Source organism: Nyctereutes procyonoides, unplaced genomic scaffold, assembly GCF_905146905.1.
Source record: "Nyctereutes procyonoides isolate TBG_1078 unplaced genomic scaffold, NYPRO_anot_genome, whole genome shotgun sequence".
Lineage (NCBI taxonomy): Eukaryota > Metazoa > Chordata > Mammalia > Carnivora > Canidae > Nyctereutes > Nyctereutes procyonoides.
Genome location: NW_026575031.1, coordinates 9,925,005 through 9,940,139, shown reverse-complemented (window position 1 = coordinate 9,940,139; position 15,135 = coordinate 9,925,005). Strand labels below are relative to the sequence as shown.

Genomic DNA, 15,135 nt, shown 5'->3' with positions numbered 1-15,135 from the left:
AGGCAGAGAGAGAAGCAGGCTCCATACAGGGAGCCCAACGTGGGACTTGATCCCAGGACTCCAGGATCATGTCCTAGGCCGAAGGCAGGCGGTCAACCACTGAGCCACCCAGGCACCCTCAAAAATTCCTGAATTTTTGACAGGAATACAATTAAGATAATTGTTATGTCCTTCTCAGTGCATCATACCAAGTGACACAAAATGGTATTTTGTTCCACTATGATGATGTTAACTGGAATCACTTGGTTAGGCTGGTGAATACCAAATTTTTGTCATTGCAAATGTACTACTTCCTGTTTTAATAATTCAATACATTTTAGTCTCAAATTCAATACACTTGAAACTATGTAAATACCCTCTTTTCCACCACATTGCCAGTTTTAGCATCAATGACATTTATTCATTTTAAGTCATCTTTATTGTGAAATATAACACACATACAAATGAATAAAATATAAACATATAAAGATATAAATGATAAATAGTATACCTGTTAGTGCCCTAGTAATAAAAATAGAACATTTCCAAGCACCTGACTTGCCTCTTAAAGAGTTAAAAGCCCTCTATCCCCTCTAAAATTAACCACTAGTCTTGACTTTTATTACAATCATATCATTTCTTTGTTATATTATTTTTGTGACCTACGTGTACATCTTTAAATACTGAAATTTAGTGTTGTCTCATTAAAAAACTTTTTTTTTTTTAAAGAGAGAGAGAGATAAAGAGAGAGCATGTGCGTGTGCAGGGTTGGTGGGGAGAGGAGCAGAGGGAGAGGGAGCAAGAGAAACCCAAGCAGGCTCCACACCCATCACAGAGTTGATGCATCCTACAATCCCAAGATCACAACCTGACCCAAAATCAAGAGTCGGATGCTTAGGCAACTGAGCTATCCAGGTGCCCCTCTTAAAAAATTATAGTATGATACATATAAACTTTCCTATTTTAGACATTTAAAAAATATTTTATTAAAAGACATATATTTTTTAAGTAACCTCCACGCAGTGTGGGGCTGGAACTCACAACCCCAAGATCAAGAGTCTCATGCTCCACTGACTGAGCCAGCTAGGTGCCCCATTTTAAATATTTTTTAGGGTACAGTCTAGTAGCATTAAGTACATTCGCCTTGTGCAACCATCACTACCATACATTTCCAGAACTTTTTCATCTTCCCAAACTGCAACTCTATACCCATTAAACAATAATTCTCCTTTTCCTCCCTTCCCACAACTTCCAGAAACCACTAGTCTACTTTCAGTTTCTATGAATTTGCCTATTCTAGGTACATCATTTAAGCGGAATCATACAACATTTGTCTTTTTAGGTCTGGCATATTTCACTTAGCATAATGTTTTCAAGTTCCATCCATGCAGTGGCATGCCGGTACCATTCTTAATTTTCTTCCTGTAGTACTAGATTCCAGGGAGTTATGGATTGGAAAGAAAGCTGAGGGGAACGTCTGGGTGGCTCAACAGTTGAGTGTCTGCCTTGGGCTCAGGTCGTGATCCTGGGGTCCTGGGATCGAGTCCCACATCGGGCTCCCTGCATGGAGCCTGGAGCCTGCCTCTCTCTCTGCCTATGTCTCTGCCTCTCTCTCTCCATGTCTCTCACGAATAAATAAATAAAATCTTAAAAAAAAAAAAAGAAAAGAAAAAAAGAAAAAGAAAGAAAGCTGAGGAGAGCCAGGAACTCTGAAGTCATAGAATGAGAATCTTAAAGAGGAGGGACTCAGCAACACCATCATACACTATAAAAGTCAAAGCTAATGAGGTGATTTGACAAGAAATTTTCAGAATTGGCTATTAACAAACATTTTTAGAGTAGTTGCTTGGTGCTTGGAATTGTGCTAGGCACTGGGTTTATGGAAATTGAAGCCAGATTGCACAAGATTAGAGTTACTGGTATGGAGAAAGTGGAATTTGGAAGGAAGGAAAACAGAAACCTTGGTAGAGATGTAAAGTGGAGGGGAGATGCTATCAGGATATGGAGATTTTAATACCTGTAAAAAAAAAAAAAGGAATAAACCAGGGGGTGGATGGCAATTTCCATCAGTATTCAGAAGGACAAATGTTCTACCTCCTTTCCCTTACCACAACTGTTTCCAGGTAAGTTAAACTCTTCAGTTTAAAATCTGAGAAGGTGGAAGGCAGAAAACTGCAGCTAACACTGCAGTCACAACTGTGCTTGGTATTTTTGTGTTTTAGAGAAACTCTGGCTAATAAGAAGGCCTATGGCTGGCTGATTGGCTGTCTGGAAAATGAATCTAGCTGAAAGGGGGCAGTAAGTAAAGTCTTTTTAAAAAAAATGTGATAATACATACAATAGAATATTATTCAGCCTCGGGCGCCTGGGTGGCTCAGTGGTTGAGCGTCTGCCTTTGGCTCAGGTCGTGATCCGTGATCCGGAGTGCTGGGATCCAGCCCTGCATTGGGTTCCCTGCAGGGAGTCTACTTCTTCCTCTGCCTGTGTCTCTGCCTTTCTGTGTCTCTCTCTGTATCTCTTATGAATAAACAAGTACAATCTTAAGAAAAAGAAAACGAGTATTATTCAGCCTTAAAAGGGAAAGAAATTCTGACACATGCTTTTAAAATTACAACATGGATGAATCTTGAGGACATTATGCCAAATGAAATAAGCCAGACACAAAAGGACAAATATTGTGTGAATCCATTTATAGGAAGTACCTAGAGTCGTTAAATTCAGAGACAGAAAGTAGCATGGTGATTGCCAGGGGTGGTAGGGTTAAGGGTGGGGCAGTAAGGAGTAAGTGTTTAATGCGTATAGAGTTTTAGTTTGGGAAGATGAAAAAATTCTGGAGATGGATGGTGGTGATGGTTGCATAACAATGTGAATGTACTTAATTCCGCTGGGCCATATACTTAGGAATGGGTAAAACCATAGATGTCATGTTATGTATACATAAAAAAAATTGAGCAGGAGCAATGTGGCAAAGTGTTAACAAAGGTGAAAAGGTTTATGAGAGATAATTATACTATTTTTTTATTATACTACATTTGCAAATTCTCTGTTGCTCTGAAATTTTCTTCAAAATAAAAAATTTACTTAAAATGAACAGGAGGCAGTTCTATAGAGATAAGATATAGACCAGTGGGATTGCTTCCACTGTAGGAGTTGTAGGTACTAAGTGTATCAGCCTCATGTTAGGAGTATCATAGGCAATATAGTATCATAGGCAATTAATTATTGAGTACCTTAAGCAATTTGCTTTCACATTTTAATTATATCATCACCTCTTTCTTGATTTAACTTCTTCATAGGGATGTGGAATTGACAACTTTTCAATTTTTCCTCTGTTTTCTTCATATTATTTTAATTGTTATGAATTCCAAGAACACTAGGAACCAGGTTCAAATTCTGAGTCTTTCTTTTGCTAGCTTTAAGACATTATGAAAATTATCTCATCTCCCTAAGCTTTAGTGTCCTCATTTGTAACCCTCAGAGTTACGAGGCTTTTAAGTGGAATAATGAATATAAAACAGAGCACAATATCTGCTGCATAGTAAAAATGTAGTATGTGTTATTAATTATATCATTGGTATATGACTGGACATGATTGTATAGGTCCAAGCGCAACAGAGGCATTCTAGAATCAACTATAGGTTTAATATAAAAATGTAATAACATTAATATTTCAGTTTAAAAGGGATATGTAATAGTTTTTTTTATTAAATTCAGTACTTGTCATATACTCAGTAAAGTTCTTTGCCACTAAACACCCAAACTGAGTTTCCAGTTGAAAACAATGAAGCAAATTTAAAGGTTAGTGACCAGTGTCTGTGAGATAGGATTAAAACATCTGGGGTTCTTTTGTTTTGTTAAAAATTTTATTTATTTTGTTCATGAGAAACACACACAGAGAGGCAGAGACACTGGTAGAGGGAGAAGCAGGCTCCCTGCTGGGAGCCTGATGCAGGGACTCCATCTTAGGATCCTGGGATCAGACCAGAGCCAAAGGTAGGTGCTCAACCACTGAGCCACCCAGGCGTCCGTGGGGTTCTTTTGCTTAGAGAAGTTTGTGACGGGGCCTCAGAAAAAGACTAAGTATATATAGCACTTATATTTATTGTTTGATTGGTTGAAATATATTATGGAATTATTGGACTAGATGAGATGATTCCAGCCTTTTGAAAATTTTTCTGGTTTTAAAATTACCAATTAAAGACAATACGAAAGGAAATGGCTTTAAGAGCCATTTAAGCTCTAGAATAAAAGATTTAGGTTAAATGATTAGAAGAAAAATTTCTGACAATGAGGTTTATTAAACTTTAAAGTGAGTTAACATAAAGTCTAATGGGATTTTCTTGTCTTCAGAGATAAATTAGATTTCTGTCTGAGGTGGCTTAGGTAAAGATGCACCTGCAGGTAGGTAGCTCAGCCAATGGTCCTTTGCAGCCTCAGAGTCAATAAAGGTCTTTAGCTCACCTAACCACAATCAGGCACAGTCTCAGTGGTAAACAATCTGCCTGCATTTTCTAATCTTTCTGGATAATTTAATGATTAATTTAATTGTTATACTGGCTACCAAGGAATTCACAGGTTTTTTTTTGACAGAGAGAGAGAGAGAATGCACACTTACATGAGGCAAGGGTGCAGAGGGAGAGAGAGAATCTTAAGCAGGCTCCACACTCAGATCTGAGACCTGAGCCGAACTTAAGAGTTGGGTTGTGAACTTAATGACACACCTGGGCACTTCTCAAGTTTTTCTTCAGTTTTATTTAGTAAGGGGAATGGCTCAGGCTTATTTATTTTATTTTTATTTTATTTTATTTTATTTTATTTTATTTTATTTTATTTTATTTTATTATTTTATTTTTTATCGCACCCTGGGCCAAAGGCAGGTGCCAAACCACTCCGCCACCCAGGGATCCCGGCTTATTGATTGATTTCTTTTTAGTCATGTTTATTGAGGTTCAGTTTATCTTTTTAGTGTACAATTTTGTGAGTTTTAACAAACACAGTTACTTTTCAAATAATCAAGAGGGCCTATTTATGTATATCTTCCTTGGGGAGGGGAAATGCAATAGGACAGAAAAGAGCAAAAATATAGTGACTTTTGGGGTATTTTTATGGAACTTGAGGTCGAGATTTGCCCACAATAGGAACTGGTTGTTTGAGCTTTCACAAATGGAGCTGATGAAAAAAACAAAAGCAAACAAACAAAAAACAAATGGAGCTGATGAATTCACTTTGTCTACCTAGTGTTGTTAATATTGACCTGCCCTGGCCCTTTAAGAATTATATTTATTTGGTCACTGGTCTTCTGCAGCATTAGGAATGGAGGAAAGAAGATCAATTATAAATGATTTGAAGATTAAGAAGAGGGATATGTCTCTGTGTGTTCTATTCCATCTTTGTTCCACTAGTAAAACATTCCAAGGACCCTAAGTATATTCTAGTTATAGCAACAGTAGTCTCTAGATTTTTCAGAACATTTTTCTAAGGTTTTATTTATTTATTCATGAGAGACACAGAAAGGGGCAGAGACATAGGCAGAGGGAGAAGCAGGCTCCACTCCATACCAGGACCCGGGGACCACGACCTGAGTCAAAGGCAAGAAGCTCAATTGCTGAGCCACCCAGGCATCCCTGGACAGTTTCATTTCAAAGATTCTGTCCTTTTGTTTCCATAAGTAACATATACTCACATGACATTCTTTGATTGTTAGTTTAAAAAATGTGATCACTGTAATTTATAACGGCAGGGAGAATGGTTTATAGGAAGCTCCACTTCCTCTTAGTTTATCAAGTGCTAAATTGGGCATTTACAGGATTGGAGAATCATGGTTGGGCTGTACCTAAGTCATTCTGAGCCTGAGGTAGGTAGAGAGAACTACCTCCTATTGAAGGCCTACTATGTTTATGCTTGGCCGTGTATTAGGTGCTTTCCCTATTGACAGCTGCTCTGGCTAGAATTCCATTCCACATCCAACTACCACTTAAATAAAACGCATATTTCTAGTTGGTGCCTAGTTCATTAATACAAGTCACAGCCGCCACACCCTATAAGACCCTGACACCATAATTAGGTTAATAGACTCTCAAGTTTTGGAGGGATCTTTGAGGTCATTTAGTTAAAGGGGTGGCAGCTGTTCTCTTCACCACCAAGTCTGGGAATCACTGTGCTCAATTCTCTCAACGGGAAGTACAAAAAAGGTCTGGGGCTATATAGTCTCCTTGGGCTTCAGTGTCTTATAAAAGATAGGACAATGATAAGCACATGTGAAGCTCGAATTATGTTCCAGACTGGAAAGGGCCGATGGGAAGAAAAAAAAAAAAAGCTTTACTGGGGACCTCAGACAATGTAAAGAAAGAAAGAAAAAACAAAAACAAAAACAAACAAAAACAAAACAAAACCCAAACTGGCAGAGACGCAATGTGAAGCCCTTGAATTCAATTAGAGGCCCACAGAAAGGAATCCTGATGGACACAGGTAAAACCCAAAGCATCCTTCCTCTCTTCAGTTTCAATAGCTCTGAAGTACTAGCCATCCTGGATCTTCTTCTTTGCCCTTTTATTAGAAAGCCGGGGAACACTCTCATTTTCTAAGGAAGAGGATGAGAGAAGGGGCCTCGAGGTGAACGAACGATAGAAAACAGGTCTTTTATGTCTGAGTAGAGACACAAACAACTGTCCCGGAGGCAGAGGAATATATTTCACGCCCTCTCAAGGTCCCTTCGGTTCAAGGATACGGTCATTCTCTGGCTGTACTAGGGGGAGGGCCTGTAACGTCCATGCTGCCATGGAAACACGCCGCGGTGTTCCTTTTTCTTACGTGGGGCGGGGCACTCTGCCTAAGCCACCAATCACCCACAGGGCTTCTTGAGTGGCGGACAGCAGCAGCGAATGGGCAAGCAGATACTGAGTGACGTGACGGGAAAAGGGGGAGTTCGCGGCCGGCGGCGGCGGTGGCTACAGCGGCGACCTGGGGATCGAGCTGGAGGGAGCCGGGGAGCGTGCAGGGACCTCTAGCTCCAGCGCGAGTGATCTCCCGCCGGGATGCCTGGTACTGTTTGTAGAAAAGTGGGGGTGCAGTGAGCTCCGAAGGCTTGGCTTTCGGGTCTGAAGGGATGGCTGACCGGAGGGGGCGGGGTGGCAAGCATGGCGGCGGTGACGGGGAAAGGGTTGGAGGGCCCTGAGGAGGGGGTGGGGAAGCAGTAACTGGGAAGGCTGGGTGGTCTTGAGGAAACGTGAAGGGCTGAGGGTGTTCTAGCGAACCGAGATTACCAAGCAGCCTTTTAGGGGGCCATAGAGGCGCCAGAAGGACGTAAGGAGAGTTGTGGGGGATGGAAAAAGAGGCGGGGAGAGAAGAGGTTAGGGAAGAGAGGAAAGGGTGTCTACGGGGAAGGTGATGGAAAAGAAGAGGGAGAAGAATTGGCAGGCTGATAGTAAATAACGAGCAAACCAGGCCTTGGGAGGTATGATAGGAAAGTGCTTGCAGCGATTATAAATATAATCTAATTGGAGTCCTGGACTGATCCCCTTTCTTAGCTTTTGCACTTCCGCCCCATTTTTGAAGCTCAAACTGCGTGAGGAAGGCTAGTAGGTTACACCGAACTGATCTTTTGTTATTCCGTTCCAGGGGAGCAGATGGACCCTACTGGAAGTCAGTTGGATTCAGATTTCTCTCAGCAAGACACTCCTTGCCTGATAATTGAAGATTCTCAGCCTGAAAGCCAGGTTCTAGAAGATGATTCTGGTTCTCACTTAAGTATGCTATCCCGGCACCTTCCTAATCTACACACACACAAAGAGAACCCTGTGTTGGTGAGTGATACCTTGTTTGGAAATGATTGAGAAAAAATATTTTTTATCTAATCAAAACCAGTCAGCAAACATAAGTACTTAGGAGATCACTATCTTTTGGATAAAATTGTTTGGAAAAATGAAATCAATAGATTGACAAAAAGTATGCCTCATTTTGGATTACTTCATATTTAGTAGGGGATGTTATTTGCGTATTATTTTCTAGGATGTTGTGTCCAATCCTGAACAAACAGCTGGAGAAGAACAAGGAGATAGTAATAGTGGGTTCAATGAGCATCTGAAAGAAAACAAAGCTGCAGGTGAGGTGTTTAAAACTATTAGTCCCTTTTGCAAGAGTGCTCTTGTTGGAGCTGGGTGGATCTAAACATGTAGTTGTGGGGAAGGTACATAAGAGGTTTAGCACAGTATCTGGTGCATAGTAGGCACTCAAAAAGTTGATTTTTTAAATGTAGCTGATTAGATTGATATTGTCTACATTTCTCAACTTGTATTGACGTTTGGTGGTAAATGCCTTTTATACTAATATTCTTATTTTGTTTTCCCTTCCCAGAACCTGTAGATTCTTCCCATTTGGATGCATGTAGTTCCATCAGTCAGGTCATTGAACAGATACCTCAGCCAAACAGGACAAGCAGGTATACTAGTGTTGGCAGGAATTTATTTAAATTTATTAATGGATCGATTCTTTTATTTGTGCCTATCACCTCATCCCAAGGATAAAGGGATTAATCTTATTTTTGTGAATTAGAAAGTGGGATTTGAGGATTGTATTAACTAGTATATTAGTACTGATAGCTAGAATCTCTTTTGTGAAGGTAATAAACATTTTTTACACCTGTATTATTCAAATTGTGATCTCTCGTGCATATAAAACAAAATAAGTGTTCTTCATTCTTAGCATAGATAGGACTTAGTAGTAGGAAAAAAAATCATCAGAAGATATTTAGATATATATTATCAAAAATGTTAGGCATGTTTTCCATGAAACATGACCATGGTAGAACATTTAGTTCTACCAACTAAATTACCTTACCAGTTTTAGACCCAGAATGTTTAACCTCATACCCTAGAGAGTATGTGATTTTTACTTTGTCTTATGTATAGTTTTACCTTGCCCATTTATTGAGTGTATCCTCTGTTAGGTACTGGATTGGATGTTTGATATAGTCTCGTTTAATTTCATCCTTAAAGCAGCTGTACAGTGAAGACCTTATGTCCGTTACATAGAGGGAGAAAAGTGATGGGTGAAGAAGTTAAATTACTTGCTGTAGCATACATTGCTTGTAAGTGACAGCTGAGCTTTGAGTGCTCCTGACTTAAGTGCCTTTTCTTTCTTTTTTAGTGTTCACTGCTGCTTAGTCTTCTGCCTAAAATCTGCTAAGATCAAAAGAGAACTTAGATAACTTAGGGACCTTGTGGTGGCATAGTAGAAAAGGGAGCAGTCAGAGGAGAATGTTAGGTTGAGGTATTGAAAGAGTATGGTTTTATCTAAAAAATAAACTTTTTTTTTTTTTTTAGTACTCTGCACATAATTTTTTTCTCCCAAATCATCAGTTGGATACTTCAAAACAATTTTGGTCTGCAAATGGGTTCTGTTTGGCCCATACATGGTTGTAAAATATATTTAAATTAATTGATAGAATTTTAAAATGGGGAAATTTTATGTAAAACTTGGATTTTCAGTTTCTGGCATTACTAGTCCAGAGGTAATACAACAGTTGTATTACTGGTAACAATTGCCTGGAGCTGTGAATAGAGTAGCTATCCTCTGCTTAGGGGACCATGAGTGCTATGGTCAGTTGTGGTCCCCATAATTTGCTATTGTACATGGACATTGAAGCCAAGTATTCATCATTTATTATAGTGCTCTTGCTTTTCTTAACTGACCTCACTCCTTTGTGTTACCTTGTTTTGCTTTCTGTAGGCATTTAAGTTTATGGTACTTCTTTAAGAACACACACGGGCCTTGCTTACATTTTTGTGGCCTCTTGGTTTGAACCAGTGAGGACAGGGACTCTGCAGATCCCTTATTATAAAAGAAGCAATGCTGTTAGAGAAGTCCCATGCTACTTCTTTTCTCTTTGCATATCAATGTGTTGTCCTTTCTCTAAAAAAATAAAACAAAACTTGAATGTTTACATTCAGTAAATGTGCAGGCACCGTGGCAGGTGTTTTAAAGGGGCTTTCCCATTATGGAGTTTATAATTTAATAGAGAGACAGATGTTAAATCATTACATAAATGGCTATGCAGTTATAATTGTGATCATTGCAAAGAAGGAGGAAAAATATAATATATAACCTAATCTGTGTGATGGGGTAAGCTTCTCTTTTTTTTGGGGGGGGGTAAGCTGTAAGGAATGTGATCTCAACTATAAATATGAATTTGTTAGGCATAGTTGAAGGGCTGGGGAGAAGTGTGTGGCATGTGAGAGGAGGAATTTTCCAGACAGAGGGAATTGCAAGTGCAAAGGCCATGAATCTAGAAAGGATTTGGAGTTTCCAAGAGATTGAAAGCTCTTCAGAACACATGTGTATTGATTTTTTTAATGTTGTCTTTATTCATAAATGCAAGCATTTTGAAAAAAGCTGCTTGTGAACTTTTCTACATAAAATTCCAAAAAAATCTTCCTCTCATATCTAGTGTCTAATTAAGCCAATGATCCTAACCATGGAGCATCCTAAAATATACTAAAGAACTATAGATTGTTTTATTACCCTGTAAAAATTTTATTTTATTTTTTTAAAGATTTTAAGTAATCTCTACACCTAGCATGGGCCTTGAACTCACAACCTCAGAATCAGAGTTGCATGCTTCACCAACTGAGCCAGCCAGGCACCCCTTGCTGGCTGGCCCATTTTGAAAATGAGACGATTATAGATTCACATGCAGTTGTAAGAAATAATACTTAGAGATCCTTTGTAAACTTTGCCCAGTTTCCCAAATGGTAATGTTTTGCAAAGCAGTATAAAATCATAATCAGGATATTAACATTGGTAAAATCCACTGAATGTATTCAGATTTCCCTACTTTTACTTGTATTTGTGTGTGTGAATTTTTATAAAGTCTAGTTACCTGTGTATCTACCACTATAAATCAACATACTGAACGATTCCAGCACCACAAGGATCCCTAGTGCTATCCTTTTATTGCCATACCCACCTTTTCTCTTACTGAACCTCTGGCGATCACTAATTAAGACTATCCTTTGTGATATTTTGTCATTTCAAAATGTTATATAAATGGGATCATACGTTATGTAACCCGTGGGATAGACTTTTTTTAGCGTAATTCCTGGGAGATCCATCCAAATTGTTGCATGTATGGGTAGTTCATTCCTTTTTATTGCTGAGTAATGTTCCATGGTGTGGATATACCACAGTTTAACCATTTACCTATTGTAGGAAGTCTAGGTTGATCTGGTTTTTGGCTGTTAAAAATAAAATTGCTCCCAGGGCAGCTGGGTGGCTCAGTCAGTTAGATGTCTGACTCTTGGTTTTAGCTCAGATAATGATTTCAGGGTTGTGAGATCAAGCCCCGCATCAGGCTCTGTGCTCAGCTCAGAGTTTGCTTGGGATTCTCTCCCTTTCCCTCCGCCCCATTCCCTGCTCTTGTGTGCGTTCTCTCTCTCTCTCTCTCTCTCAAATAATAAATAAAATCTTAAAACAACAAAGTTGCTCTGAACATTTGCGTGCTAGTTTTTGTGTGAATATAAGTCTTCATATCTCTGGAATAAATGGCCAGGTGGGCAGTTGCATATTTATTTTTTTTTTAAGAAACTGCCAAACTATTTTCTAGAGTTGCTGTATCATTTTATAGTTTCACTTGCAGTGTAAGAGATCCAGTCTATCCCTTCTCTCTCTCTTTTTTTTTTTTCAGTCTATCCCTTCTCACCAGCATTTGGTGGTGTCACTATTTTATTGCCATTCTGATAAGAGTGTAGTGATGTATCTCGTTTTAATTTGCATTTCCCTAGTGGCAAGTAATGTTGAACATCTTTTCATGTGCTTATTTGCCATCTGTACATCCTTTTAAAGGAAATGTCTGTTAATGTCTTCTGTCCATTTTCTAATTGAATGTTTAAAAATTGTATTTTGAAAGTACTTTATATATTCTAGTTATTAGTCCTTCATAGGATATGTGGTTTGCAAGTATTTTCTCTCACTCTGTAGTTTGTCTTTTCATCCTTTTCAGAGGGCTTTTCACAGACCAAGTTTTTAATTCTGATGAGGTCTGTCAAATACTTTTAACAGAGCAATATAAATACATAGTTTATTTAAAAAATAGCTGATAGAGGTGCCTGGCTGGCTCAGCCAGTTAAGTGTCCTACCTTGATTTCAGCTCAGGTCTCAGTCTTAGGGTTATGGGTTCAAGCCCCACGTTGGGCTCCATGTTGGGTATGGAGCCTACTTAAATAAAAATGAGCTTATAATAAAAAGCAGGGTCCTTATCCACCCGTGGTCCCTTTTCACAGAGGCAACCCTTTAAGTGTGTTTTAACTTCTTTGAGAGGTTATCTTCCTAGCACTCAATGCTATTGTAAACCTAACACCATTATACTGCCATTTCTTGTTTTATCAAATTAAGACAGTTGAATTATATAATGAAAGATGCGGATTTAACTCAAAACACTCCCAATTTTTGATAGTTATTATTTTAGTTCTTTTAATGGCTACTTTTGTATTTCTAAATAATGTATTTATTTTAAGATTTTATTTGTTTAAGAGAGACAGAGAGCATGAGTGGAGAGAGGGGCAGAGGGAGAGGGAGAGGCAGACTCCCCGCTGAGCAGGGAGCCTGATGTGGGGCTTGATCCCAGAACCCTGAGATCATGAGCTGAGCTGAATGTGGATAGTTGCTTAACCTACTGAGCAACCTAGGTGCCCTGTGTATTTCTAAATAATGAATTTAAACCTTTGTTTTCATCAGCTTCAGACAGTGGAAAAAAGTTTAACATCAATACTATTTTTTTTGTCTTTAATCTGATTTATTTCAGGCCTCTTCAGATTCATCTAATCATTCTACAGATATGTATTGGGTATCTCCTATATTTCAAGCAGTGTTGAATTTTGGAGTTGCAAAGAATCAGAAAAAATAAAAATCATAGACCTTAATGTAGCTTACATTCTCATATGGGATATAGTAATACATGGTAAATAAGTAAATAGTATGTTAGACACTAAGGGCTGAAGAGAAAAATATAGCAGAGAATAGCAGAGAAAGGGATAGAAAATGTCAGAGGAGTTGCAAGTTTAGGTAGGGTGACTTAGGGAGTGCCTCACTGATGTGATGTTTGATTAAAAGTTCTTAAGTGATGTCTCTAGTTATCTGGGCTAAGTGCAGTCCATGCATTGAGAACAGCAAGTGCAAAGGCCCTGAGGTATGAGTGTGCCTGGAATATTTGAGAAATGACAAGGAGGTCAGCATGGCTTGGCTGGAATAGAATGATGGAGAGAAGTGGGAAGTCAGAGAAGTAAAGGTGGAACCAGAATATGTGAGGCCTTACAGGCCAGTGTGAGGAATTCAGCTGTTTTAGTGAGATAGGAAGGCATTTAAGGGGTTTGAACAGAGGAATGACATAATCTGACTTAGATTTTGACAGGATCACTCTAGCCGCTGGATTAAGAATAGACTGAAGAGTGTACAATTTTTACTTGTGGATTATGCCTTGTTAAAGCTGGGGAAAAAAAGAAGGCATTTAAATTAAAAAGGAGAATAGATTGAAGGAGGTGCAAGGGTAGAGGCAAGAAGACCAACTAGAAGACTACTGAACGTATTTATTTATTTTAGAGAGTGAAAGAGAGCATATACAAGTAGGAGGGCAGAGGGAGAGCGAGAATCCCAAGCAGCCTCCGTGCTGAGCTTTAGACCTCATGACCCTTGATCACAACCTGAGCTGAAACCAGGAATTGGATGCTTGACCAACTCTGCTACCCAGGCGACCCCTGAAATAATTTAGGCAATGTTAGCCAGTGGCCAGACTAGAGTAGAAGTGATGAGGAGTGGTGAGAATCTGGGTTTTTTGATTGGTTGTGGAGTATGAGAGAAAGGGAGGTAACAATACTGGAAGAATGGAGTCACTGCTAGAAGAGATGCATAAGACTGCAGAAGAAGGTCAGGTTTAGACATACTGAAGTTGAGCTGACTTTTCAAGAACAGTTGGAGACAATTGATACACAAGTCTGGATGGAGCTCAGGGGGAAGGTCTAACTACTCTGGAAATTTAAATTGCAGAGTCACTAGTATATGTGGATGGTATTTAAAGCTGAGTCTGGATAAGATCATTAAGGCGGTGAGTAAAGGTGAAGTTCCAAGGACTCACCGTGCCTACCAGCATTTAGAGGTCAGGGAAGGACATGAAGCAAAACCAAGAAAAGAGACTGAGGAAGAGCCAAAGTATGTGGTTTGTGTTGTCTTTCATTGCTCTTCTAATTTTGTCATGTTTGCTCTTGGACTTTCCCTGTAGTTCCCAAGGTTATGTAACTGGTCTTCTCAGTTATATAGGTAATATTCTATTTTATTTTTGTGAAAATCTTAGTCCCTTTTCCTTGGATCATAGTCCCCAACTTTGCATATTTATGTATACACCTTTTAATGCTCATTATAGTTATGCTCAGTAGTCTTTATACAAAACATTAAATGTATAGAAAGTTTCAAGGAAGCGAAAAATGTTGCCTATAATTCTGCCACCCAGAGGCTAATTGCTATAAACATTTTGGCATATTTCCCCTCTTTTGTGTGTGTGCACTTGATGGTTGACTTGTGTAAATTAAAAGTTTTTGTTTGACCTTTTTTGCTTAACAACATGGAATTTTTCCCATGGCAGTTAAAACACTTAATAACATTTTCCTGAAGTTTCTCATTTAAAAATTTAAACCCACAGGAAAGATAAAAGGATAGTACATACTTGTTCTCTATATGTATGTACGTATACACACATACTCACACATAAACATACATAAAATACACATTTTAGGGGACTGGATTGTTTGAAACTAAGTTGCAGACATCATAGTTACCCTTTAATACTTCAGCATTTATTCCCTAAGAATAATACATTATTTTATATAATCATAATACCCTTATCACACCTAAGGAAATATTAATTCCGTAATACCTAGTAATGTAGTTCTATTCAGATTTTCACACTTGTATCGGATGTCAAAATATATTTTATAATAAACATTGTTTCAAATATATTAATTTACTGATCTGTTTAGTTTTCCAGGATCCAATCCAGGTCTTTTACACTTTGTTTTTTTCAAATATTTTTTTTCAAACATTTTTAATAGTTGCAGAATATACAACAGTTTTATGGATCAGGAAATTATTTAATTATTTTCCTTTACTGGACTT

General features: G+C 38.5%; 1 protein-coding gene across 3 annotated transcripts in view; it reads left to right on the top strand.

Moving 5' to 3' along the window:
- TP53BP1 (tumor protein p53 binding protein 1) overlaps positions 1-15,135 on the top strand; it is a 96,054-nt gene that overhangs the window by 17,719 nt on the left and 63,200 nt on the right. For all 3 annotated transcript variants that reach the window (XM_055316636.1, XM_055316637.1, XM_055316634.1), the window contains exons 2-5: positions 6,831-7,020; positions 7,597-7,781; positions 7,987-8,080; positions 8,332-8,416. In XM_055316636.1, the coding sequence (XP_055172611.1) occupies positions 7,014-7,020; positions 7,597-7,781; positions 7,987-8,080; positions 8,332-8,416 (371 nt within the window). In that variant the 5' untranslated portion in view covers positions 6,831-7,013. The remainder of the gene's footprint in view (positions 1-6,830; positions 7,021-7,596; positions 7,782-7,986; positions 8,081-8,331; positions 8,417-15,135) is intronic.